Here is a 12,108-nt window from a genome sequence, read left to right as displayed (position 1 = left end):
TGTTTTCTTACCTTAGACTGGAGCTCCATATTTCTCAGATTGGTAGAAAGTTTACGGCACAGGAAGAGGCCACTTGGCCCATCGTGTCTGCACCAGCTGAAAAAGCGAGCCATCCAGCTGAATCCCACTTTCCAGCATTTGGTCCATAGCCCTTCAGGTTACGGCACTTCAGGTGCACATCCCAGTGCCTTTTAAATGAGATGAAGCTTTTGGCCTCTACCACCCCATTAAGCAGTGAATTCCAGACCCCTATCAACCTCTAGGTGAAAAAACATTTCCTCATCTCCCCTCTAATCCTTCAACCAATCACTTTAAATCTATGTCCCCTAGTCACTGACCTATAAGGCAAATAGGCCCTTCCCATCGACACTACCCAGGCCATTCACAACTTTGTACATTTCAATCAACTCTCCCATCAGCCTCCTCTGTTCCAAGGAGGACAACACCAGCCTATCCAAGCTGCGTCCCTAGCCAAGCTGTTCCAGTAAAGTAATGGAAGCAGTCATCAACAACGCTATCAAGCAGCACTTGCTTAGCAACAATCTGCCCACTGTCGCCCATTTGGGTCACTCAGCTCCTGATCTCATTACAGCCTTGGTTCAAACATGGACAAAAGAGCTGAGCCCCCAAAGTGAGGTAAGAGTGACTGCCCTTGACATCAAGGCAGCATTCGACCAAGTTTGGCATCAAGGAGCCCTAGCAAAACTGGAGGCAATGGGAATCAGCAGGAAAACTCTCCACTGGTTGGAGTGATACCTAGCACAAAGGAAGATGGTTGTGGTTGTTGGAGGTCAGTCATCTCAGCTACAGGACATCAAGGCAGGAGTTCCTCAGGGTAGTGTCCTTGACCCAATCATCTTCAGCTGCTTCATCAATGACTTTCCTTCCATCATAAGGCAGAAGTGGGGATGTTCACTGATAATTGCACAATGTTCAGCACCATTCGCGACTCCTCAGATACTGAAGTAGTCCATGTCCAAGTGCAGCAATACCTGGACAATACTCAGGCTTGGACTGACAAGTGGCAAGTAACATTCGTGCCACACAAGTGTCAGGCAATGACCATCTCCAACTAGAGAGAATCTAATCATTGCCCTTTGATGTTCAATGGCATTTCCATCACTGAATCCCCCACTTTCAATATCCTGGGGTTACCATTAACCAGAAACTGAACTGGAATAGCCATAAAAATACTGTGGCTACAAGAGCAGATCAGAGGCTAGGAATCCTGTGACCATAACTCACCTTCTGACTCCCCAAAGCTTTTCCACCATCTACAAGGCACAAGTCAGGAGTGTGATGAAATACCTCCACTTGTCTGGATGAGTGCAGTTTCAACAACACTCAAGAAGCTGGACACCGTCCAGAACAAAGCAGCCCGCTTAATTGGCACCACATCCACTAACATTCTCTTCCTCCACCACTGACACACAGTAGCAGCAATGTGTACCATCAACAAGATGCAATGGAGGAATTCACCAAAGCCCCTTCGACAGCACCTTCCAAGCCCATGACCACTACCATCCAGAGGAACAAGGGTAGCAGGAACTTGGGAACACCACCACCTGGAAGTTCCCCTCCAAATCACTTACCATCCTGACTTGGAAATATATCACTGTCCCTTCACTGTTGCTGGGTCAAAATCCTGGAACTTCCTCCCTAACAGCACTGTGGGTGTACCTACACCAGATGGACTGCAGCGGTTCAAGAAGGCAGCTCACCACCACCTTCTCAAGGGCAACTACAGATGGGCAATACATGCCGGACCAGCCAGTGAAGCCCACATCCCATGAATGATTAAAAAAAAATCTTTCCTCTTGGCTGTAATTTTCCAATCCTGGCAACTTCTTTGTACATCTTCTCTGCACCCTCTCTCATGCACTTATATCCTTTCTGTGATGATCATAATATCATAAGAAAAAGGAGCAGGAGTAGGCCATTTGGCCCCTCCAGCCTGCTTCTCCACTCAATAAGATTATGGCTGAACTGCTTGTGGCCTTAATTCCGCAGGTCTGCTTGAGTCCCCATCCCACCCCCTAATTAGCTTGAGGTAACCAGACTGCGCACAGTACTCAAGTTGCAGCCTAACTAATGTTTTATATAGTTCCAGCATAACCTCCCTGCTCATATATTCTATGTTGCAGCTAATAAAGGAAAGAATTCCTTATGCCATCTTAAACACCTTACCAACCTGTCCTGTTAGCTTCAGGGACCTGTGGACATTCTTGCTCAGATATCTGGCCTGAGACTCTGAGAAATGTGGAGTGTAGCTGCACATGAAGTCCTTCGGTGTAGTGTAGAAGCGTCAGAGGAAATAAAGCCACAACCTTTTTTTTTACTGCACTAGCTGTCATATTCCGGTAAGTTTAAATGCCACATCCACTTTGTGAAGCTAGGAAAGAAGGTAAGTGGGTGAGGGGCTAGGGTGAGTCAGTGGGGGGGTAGTCAGGGGTTGACTCGGCACAGGTATTTGGGAGATGGAGCGGGGACACAGGTGTCAGGTAGTCCGGGCGGTGGGATTGTTAGCGGGTGTAGCGGTAATCAGAGGGTGGGGGGAGTAGTGGGGATGGAGATAGTTGAGCGGTGGGGGTTAATGGGATGGTCAGGGAGTGTAGTCTGGGATTGGGGAGTTAGGGCTAGTTGGGGTTTGGGGGTAGTCAAGGGGTGGGGGTGCAGTCGCGTCTTCAGTGGAGAGTGGGTGGGTTCGGAAGGGTAGTCATGTTTTCGGGGTCAAGGGGCAGTCAGGGAGGTCCAGTAGGAGGTTGGGGAGGGGGGGAGGTTACTAGTATAGTTACCCAGGAATTAGGACTATTTTAATCCTTCTAACTTTTCCTGGGTAACTATTCTGCTAAGTAATTTGGAACCATCCAAAGTCTCAGACTTTAAAGCAGAGCTTTGGAGGGCTCCAGGCACAGGGTAATTGCCCAATGGAAATTGAAACTTCCTGGGCAATACCAGTGTAGTCCTTGTGTTGGGACTTCGAAGGGGTCCCCCCTTGTGCATCTGCCAGGGTACCTCCGGATACAACCCTCCATTGAACAAAAGATCCGGGCCATTAAGTTAAATTGCACTGTTTATAATATAGATTGTAATAGGGTGTTCCCTTTGAAGGGGTCCTCCCTTTAATGAGGTATTGGATAAACATAGTCATGAAGACCCTAATTTTTTGTATATCTCCTCTCAACATCAAAGAAGTTGTATGACTGATAATGAACAGGCACAAAGCTTTTTTCATTGTAGAAAACAGCACCTGCTACTTTAGACAAAGTCCTGGTGTGAATATTGAAGAGAACTTGAGTGCCTCTGTTCCAGGTCTTTGGCTTTCTGTATCTCCTAGCATAACTGTTGTGGTTTTGAATAATCGTCTGAATTTCGCTACTTCACCCTAGCACACAGGGGCGCTGAGAGCTTTTCAAAGATAGGCGTAAAAGTTCTGCAAAATTCAGGTGTCCTAAACTCATTTGTCGGTTTTTTTTAAGAGTTCTAGCATATTGAACTGTGGCTAATTACTCTTAACAGGATTGAGTTAATCCTATAGTCTTTACAGTTATTCATTGGCCGAGAAAAGCTACCTGTCGTAACTGAGGGTATCGCCCCTCCTGCTGTCTATCAGGGGTCATGTGATGTTCCAGGAGACTCCAACCAATGAGCCCTAAGTGTGGGCAATCTGGTGGTGGGGGGGGCGGGGGGGGGGGGGGGGGGTGCGGGAGGTGGGGCAGTGGGGCTTCCTGACAAGATTCCTGACCGAGCAGGTAGCACCTGACAAGCTCTCTGTAATAAAGTTTTTGTTTCTTGTTGAAACCTGCCCGCTCCATTGAGTCATTACACTACCTCTTCCCTAACTATAGTAATTGACTCTTTTTAATAAAAATAAAAACTGCTGGTAATACTCAGCGGGTCAGGCAGCATTTAGGGAGAGAGAAACAGAGTTAACATTTCAGTGACCTTTCATCAGAACTGGGAAAAAGTAAGAAATGTATTAGGGTTTGAGCAAGGGATGGGTAGGACAAGGACAAAAGGAAGGTCTGTGGTAGGGTGGAAGACAGGAGAGAATGAATTAGAGAAGAGTTAGTCTTTCAGGGCCAAAGCGAATGATGATAAGGCAAGAGAAGAAACAAAGAAACCAAAGATGTGCCGAGAGCAGGTGTGCTGCCGACTGAAAGAAAAAGTAAGAGAAAAAGTGAACAAGAAAAGGAAACAAAATGGCAGAGGTTATGTTCTGAAATTATTGAGCTCTATGATCAGTCCAAAGGCTGTAAAGTGCCTAACTGAAAGATGAAGTGCTCTTCCTCCAGCTTACATTGAGGTTCACTGGAACATTGTAATAGGTCGAGGACAGAGATGTCCGCATGAGGGCAAGATGGAGAATTAAAATGACAGACTACCAGAAGTTTGGGGGCATGCTTGTGGACTGAAAGGAGGTGTTCTGCAAAGCAGTCACCCAATCTGTGGCTGGTCTCCCCAATATAGAGGAGACTGCATTATGAGCAGTAAGATACAGTAGATTAGATTGAAAGTAGTACATGTATATCACTGCTTCACTTGGAAGGAGTGTTTGGGGTCTTGGACAGTCTGGAGAGAGGAGTAAAGCTGCTGGTGTTACATCTCCTGCGTTTCCATTAAAAGTAGTGTGGGAAGAGGACCGGGTCTTGAGGCGTGACTGAGGACTAGGATATGATGGAGGGAATGGTCCCTTTAGAATGCTGAAAGGGGAGGGAAGGGAAGATGTGGCTCTTTTCAATGTTAAGTACCCAATAGTAGTAAGCTGGATAAAACTGTATCAATGGGGAGAATTTTCTCCCCGTTGGGGGATGCTGAGCGGGAGCGAGCACAGGCAGACACGCAGCCAATCACCACCCGTGATTGGCTGTGCGACGCCATTTTATGTGGGCAGGCCAATTAAGGGCTGCCCAGCGTGATGAGCACCCGGAAGCGCTTAGCACTACCTGTGCGGCAGGGGGAAGAGGCTGAGCTGGGGCCTGCGCTCTTTGGCGCGCATACAAGCAAAAGAGTGCAGAAATCTCCCTGAGACACAAAGCTGCCTCAGGGAGATTAGTTTGATTATTATTATTTGAAATAAAGAAAAAAAAAATATTCAGACATGTCCCCTCATGTGACAGTGTCACATGAGCTGGGACGTTTCACTGATTTTTAATAAAAATTTTCATTTGATTTATAAAGCCTTCATGAAATCTCATCCTGCCCGTGGTTGAGGTTTCATGATAAATGCAAAGGCTGCCTTGGCTCTTTGCCTGCCCGCCAACCTTAAGTTTGGACGGGCAGTTATGGTAATTCTTTTAATTGGTATTTAAATGGCCTTAATAGGTTGGGCGGGTGCGCAGCTGACTCCGGTGCGCGCCTGTCAAACTGAATCTGAATGATGCCCGACGTCACTGCGCGCCATTTTACGTGTCGGCGAGCGGGGCCCGCCCCCTCCCCCGCCCCCGCCCCCGCACGCTGACTAGAAGATTCAGGCCAAAGTGTTCCAAGTGCTCTTGGGTGTCGCTATGTGAAAAATGTATAACCTCTACATAAGAGCTGACGTTGGGCAGATCTTTGAAAAGTTCAATGACTTGAGGGGAAAAGAGAACAGGGCTATTTTGAAATCCCTGGTGCAATCTTGTCCAGCAGTACTGATACCCATAAACTTCAGTCATAAATGTTTTCTTTTTAATCAGTCAGGCTCATTAATTGGATGTAACCAAAAGCCACTTACTCAATCAATACAAGATTTATATTCCTCCCTCTTTATACCAGACAGAAGAGCTGTGGAATTTTGCTGTTGTACAACATGTGGAGCTATCCCCTTATTTAAGGTGGTATAATCAACCACCAATCTCCACCTCTAATCTGGTTTGGGAACATGAAACAATGATGAATTAGCTCTGGATGGCAATTTAATTAAGACACCTTGTTCTTCTAATTCCTTGATTCTAAGGAACTCCAGTTGCCCATTGTAGTCATGGGTAGGTCAATGTTTTTTGGGCTTGTGCCAGCTTACATCAAATGAGTGTCATGGTAACATGATTAGTGCTTGAGTGATACCAATCTGTAATTTCACCATCTGACAAAACATGTATTGAACTGTTTAAAAAGGACTCGTTAAAGACAAGAAAAGACACTGCCAAAAGATGGCTGCCACAAGTTATTTGATGCCTGGTATTACCAGTGACCAGCTTCTGGAAGGTTCTGACATGGACTTACAAATTCAAACTCTGCAATTCGATCTGAGACAGAACAAACTACTTAAAAAGGCAAGGCCACCTTCCAAGGTGAAGGTGAAAAAATGAACAAGGTACTTTCAGGGGAGTATAAAGAGAGGGATCTTTCCTATAATTTAAAGATCCATCGAAATTCCTCACTGTCTTAAGGAAGATATATTGAAATGCAAGTGCTGGATATTTTAAAAAATGGCTGTCACTGACAGACCCACCCAAAGTCCCTTGGAAATACACAATGAGTGAAGTATTTCAAGGCGAGGTTGCAGCCACCTGAGAGAGATTACAAGTGACAGGATGTCAAGGAAGTTGTGCTCTCCCTCTCTGTTGAAAAAGTGTGTTTCACATGGTTAAAGAAGTCAATGTTACCAGAAACTTACCAGCGAACCCAGAACTCATAAGAAGTGCAATATCTTCACTTCCCAGAAACCACCTAGCCTAAATCAGTCGCAACATTTAACAATCTATATGTCAAGGACAAGTAAAGGACACTCAACCATATATTCTTTTAATCGGACTCTAATTTCCCTCATTTCTGCTGCCTGTGTGTTTGACATCGTGATTTTATTACTTTTTCCCTTGGGTTTAGTGTTAATAAATTTGCTCTTTCTTTAACGCAAGAAACCTTTGTCTGATTGGCTCCTTATTGCTCACTGCTTAGTTAAATACCTTTAGATTCAGAAAAGGCACACCTTCATGAAAAAGAAACTTAAACCTTTGTGACCAGCCGAGGAGCCTGAATACCAGGGGGCCTCCACTCCTTCTCATCTGGTCATAACATGATTGAGGCTCAATATCTATCTTGCCACATTGATTTGGATGACTTGGGTGAGGGTGGTATTTATTAATGAGTTGCTCTGGAACATCTTTTTCTCCACCCTCTCTAGACAAGTTTGATCTAGTTGAGTCTGCATGTGTTTTTGCCAGTTATCTTGGTCTGTGGAACAGGCCTGGTTGAGATTTTAAGGTAATGCTTTCTATATGGTTGCCCTATAATAAAAGGACAGGCTAATTCTGGTACCAGTCCTACCACTAGGGTGGCTGTCATACATGGTAATAGGTATAATAAAAGAACAGATTAACCGGTCATCCATTTCTCAATGTGGTACAGCTCCAAAAACAGAAACACACTCCATTCTACCAAAATGTATTTTAAAAATTTCTCACACCCAAGTACAATTGCCATGGGAGTATCAGTCTGTACCAATGTTTTTATCTTGCAGCCCTTTGCCTATCAGGAACTAGATGAAATTAAACTAATTTCAGATCCTTATAACCAGCAAAGAGACGATTCTCATCAAAACAGCCTGAACCACGTCCCAGGGCTGCAAAGCTAACATCTAGCCCACTGCAGCATCCAGTCCCCAAGGAACAAGGAGAAAATAAACATGGTTTGAGCAGATCCTCTTCACTGATCCAAACATGAGGATGAACCATATGAATGGAACAAGTATTTGTATCCAAACACATTTCCTCAACTGTACAGTCAAACGGATCCATAGTTTGCAACCTTCTCAATGGTTAGGTACTATATCATATTTGAATTCACTATAAGAAATAATTATAAATAAATAAGGAACTACCGATATTGAATTTCATCCACTACTTTCTCAAGCAGTGTGAAATGTGAACAGATAAAATAGTATTGCTGCCATTCCCATTTCTCAAGCTTTTAAGCATGATACTAAAATAACAACAACTCTCAATTATTCTTTCCCTTCAAGTGCAAGTCAACAATGCAAAATACACTTCAAACTGTACATCCAGCTGAATATATATTGGTGAAGAGCCTTACAAATTCACCAAATATAACTCTTCACTTTGTATGAGTTCCCAAATGTTGCTTATATACAAAAATGAAAAAATGAATCAAATAGTAATCTTGTGTACTTTTTTTCAGGACATGATGTTCTAAATCTTCCAGTGATGCCAAGTTTAATGACTAACTGTAAGGCAAGCTGGAGTATAGATCTTCACTGTCTCATCCCAGGCACAATCTGCAACCTGCAATGAAAGCATGAGAGAAGCCCTGAGTTAGCTGTTTTTCAAACACTACATTTTTAAAAATTCAGTTAATAAGATACCAAATCAGGCTGGGAAGATGGCAAAAGCAAAACTGATTATCAGGATGGTACAATATCCAACTGGGAGAATTAAAAAGTAAAATTACATTGTTGTTGGGGATGCTAAAGGAAAATTAAATAAAATTGATTTTTTTAGACAGCATATTTTGACTTCAATCTTTCATTGATGCCATGTATAATGCACTCTACTGGATTAGCCTATCAATAGAAACTGGTTCCACACTGCATTACAATACATAGGTTTTACGTACATTGAATCGAAAAAATATGATGCATCAGGCTGCCTTTAAAGTAAAAGGTATATTAGAGGGATGTAAATAGTGGTGTCCCTCAAGGTTCAGTGTAGATTGAGTAGGTAGATCTCAAATGGAATATAGGGAAATGTGAGGTGACATTTTGGGAAGAAGAAAAAGCCAAGGATGCGTGCAGTTGATGGTAGAACTTGGGTGGAGAAGCACAGAAATTTAGGCATTTAGATACAAGAATCTTTAAAAGTGAGAGGATTAATTGCTAAAGCTGTAAATTTAAAGCATATGATATCCCAGCTTTTATAAACAATAATTTTATGCAGGATGATGCTAAACCTATGCAAATCACTGATTAGGCTTCAAGCTAGAATTGTTTTTTCAGTTTTTGGTACCTTTTGGAAAGATGGCAAGACATGGAGATGGTGCAGAAGAGATTCACTGAACTGATACGAGGGATGATAAACTTTAGTTATGAGGAAAGACTACAGAAATAGGGTTTTTTTTCAACAGAATGAAGATGATTAAGAGGAGAACGAATTGAGGTTGAAATTCTGTCCTCCAAAGTCTGAAACTCTTAAAGGTTTCCAAGGGAAACCATGTTTAAAATAGCTTGTTAGGCTTTCAGCTTTGACTGAAATCCGAACTATTTTACCTTGCTAAGGGTGTAGGAGAAAGCCTTTGGTTTAGTGGTAACATTCCCACCTCTAAGTTAGAAGGTGCAGGGTCAAATCCCCAGTCCAGACACACACTGCGAGCAGAGCCCAAAGCACTGGCTCTGAATTCTGGGTTGACACCCAGAGGCATACTCATCATTGCACATGCATGGCTTATGGGAGCCCAGAAAACCCTCCCTTTGTATAATCTGATTAGTCATTTTATTGGCAGGTATAAAAATACGACCATGGAAGGAGCAATCATTAGCCTGCCAATCCTACCATTACTTCACATTATTTTCCAAGGCAAGAATGTAAATATCCAAAAACAGCAATCTTGCAAAGGCGAGTTTCACCAGTCTGCTTCCAAGTTACTGAATCATATTTGCATATTGTGTCCCCACAGAAAACTAATCTAAATCAGCCCAACTGAAATAAACAATCCTGGGTGATGTTGTGCCCCCTCTTTCCATAACTTAGGTTAATACTAGTGTTTTGGTAGATCAGGAAGAAATTAATGTTTCATCACTGAAGCTGAATTTACTTCATATCTAATACACCTTTGTTCAGCAAAGTTTCCATTATCTGTATTCTATTATCATTTTTCCAGGTCAGGGTTACTTTAGAATTAGAGGTCCTTAATTCAGATGTGTATCCAATACTTATGTTTCTTGAAATTTGGATGTTTACTCAACCCAATCTAATCTTTCATTTGGATATTAACAAACTGGAACCAGCGAGATGCCATCTCCCCTTCTAAATGTTATCTCAGATGAATGCTCGAGTTGCAATGTGTTAGGGTCATTCAATCAATTTGCATTCTGCCACAGAGTAGATGTTGTGAGCTGACTCACTCTCACACACGTCTCCCCTTCCATCAACAAAGTGAATACAAACCATGATCAGAAATAACAAAAGGGGGAATTTTTAAAAAAATTCAAAAAATACAATTGCATCCTATCATCATCTGAATTCTCAATTAATTGCCTGACTGTAACAGCAGCTCACTATCCCTTTGCCTACTTTTTATACTGTACAAAATGTGGGCGATGAAATCTAACCGCCCACGCTTTCCTTAATCATGTTTGTTCCCTTTGATAAGTCTCTAGTGAATGTTGCCAACTCTCCATTAATTCATTAAGGCACTACACATCTGATCCATTAACTGATTTAATTCTGTTCTATGGCTGCTGTTTCCAATTCATCACCATACTTTAGACTTAGCCCCAAGGGACCTTTCACAGCACTCTTGGGACAATCTGATAAATCAATTGTAGATTACAGCGATAATTCATTAACTTTTGTTTCTTCCAGGTGAAAGGAGAAGAAACTGGATGCACAAGCTTTATTCCTACATTCTGTGCCTAAAAAGGCTTCTTTTCCAACTAGGCACAAAAATCTGATGTGATCACTATTTGTGTCATGTTGACAGACAAAATAAAACCCTCAGTGTAGCTGCATTTTCTTTGTAGTAGTAGTATTACCATTTTTCACACATTCATATTTCACCAGTTAAGTACATGCATTGCCCCAACACCTATTCATATCTTTGTTTTGATTTTGATACAGTTGAGGTGAAGCATGGCTGATTATTGTTCTATTGGCTTGAGCACCTGCTCTAAAATGAACACATTGTTTCTTTCAAGCATTCACTTTTTAAAAGCTCATATGATCATCAGTAGGGAGAATACTCCTGCCAAATATGTTGAGAGCGGTTTTCTTTTTCAGGTTGCTTCTTTCCTCTTCTCAAGGCTCTTGCTCTGGTGACAGCCCTTACCACCGTGCCCAAATAGTAATTCTTCACTTGAGCCCAGTTAGCAAATGCTGGCAGGTTATTTGACTGTGGAATGCATCACACCCAAACCCAATAGTTTATACTTACTTATTTTCTGGTAGAAGTTGATGGATAATGTTCAGAGGAGAAAGCAGAGCTCATTGCTCCCCAGTATGCTGCTCCAATTGAGGTTAGCTATCTCAGCACCAACTCTGAATGAAACCTTCAACTGTTCTGGTTTGCATGGCACAGTGCCACATCAAGCAGTAACATTATTAAGCTGATGAAGCAGCTAATAATATTTCACAAAAAAAGCTTGCCTTAGCAAAAAGCTCAGCTGATGTTTCAGTAAACTGAACACACAAGAGCAATCTCTGCAGCCAAACACTCAACTCCTTTTATTTCCTCTGTAGGTTTTATGCTGATGGCGCTAATTAAGTGCGATCTGAAGAACATTATATTTAGCTGTGGAGTAATAAAAGGTGTACGAGCTGAAAAAATGTGTTGCTTTATATTGTTTCATGATGCAATTTCCCTTCAGCATTTCTAGTCTGCTACTTCTTCCAAACCAGGGATCTGGAACTTGTTTACAGGTTTTCTATTAATTCATTTTGATCAACTGTTGAAGTGGTTAGTCACGTACCTGACCAGGAATATGTAAGCTGAAATCAAGGCCGCATACAAATTCTGTGTGGTGCTCCACTGTTTCAATTGCCGAGTCAGGCTTGGAAACATCCCAAAACCTATGAACGAAAGCAAACAAATGCAATTAGAGTAATTGAATAGACTTAAAATCATATTTTAAAGTTATGACGCAGTACTCCAAAGAACAAACTGATCCATGTGTCATGTAACTTATTCAGTTATTAAAGCTCCAACTGATACAGATGTCCAGATAAAAGAATCAAGTATTTCAGTTTGACGAAGAATAAAGTTAATAGTACAATATTTCACTTCTTCAAGAAGCATGTAATAACAAGTTATTTCAAGTACAGTACCACAAATTGCAAATAGTTTAATTAATTTTATATTGTGAAATAAGATTTACTGCTAATTTTGTTTGGCATCAGAGACAGAAGAGATCCTGTGCTGGTGGTCAACTCCTCTGAATTTCAGAGGTTAATGAACACT

General features: G+C 42.1%; 1 protein-coding gene across 3 annotated transcripts in view; it reads right to left on the bottom strand.

Moving 5' to 3' along the window:
• The window catches only part of pex7 (peroxisomal biogenesis factor 7), a 172,826-nt gene that overhangs the window by 24,287 nt on the left and 136,431 nt on the right, over window positions 1–12,108 (bottom strand). For 2 of the 3 annotated variants that reach the window (XM_041187516.1, XM_041187515.1), the window contains exons 9-10: window positions 11,621–11,720; window positions 8,109–8,222 (exon numbers count right to left, since the gene is read on the bottom strand). In XM_041187516.1, coding sequence (XP_041043450.1) covers window positions 8,154–8,222; window positions 11,621–11,720 — 169 coding nt within the window. In that variant the 3' untranslated portion in view covers window positions 8,109–8,153. Of the gene's footprint in view, window positions 1–5,648; window positions 8,223–11,620; window positions 11,721–12,108 lie in introns of those variants that run through there. The other variant, XM_041187514.1, reaches the window with a different exon arrangement.

Source organism: Carcharodon carcharias, chromosome 5 (genome assembly GCF_017639515.1).
Source record: "Carcharodon carcharias isolate sCarCar2 chromosome 5, sCarCar2.pri, whole genome shotgun sequence".
Taxonomy (NCBI): domain Eukaryota; kingdom Metazoa; phylum Chordata; class Chondrichthyes; order Lamniformes; family Lamnidae; genus Carcharodon; species Carcharodon carcharias.
Note: the sequence above shows the minus strand (reverse complement) of the source record. Positions and strands in the feature narration are given on the sequence as shown.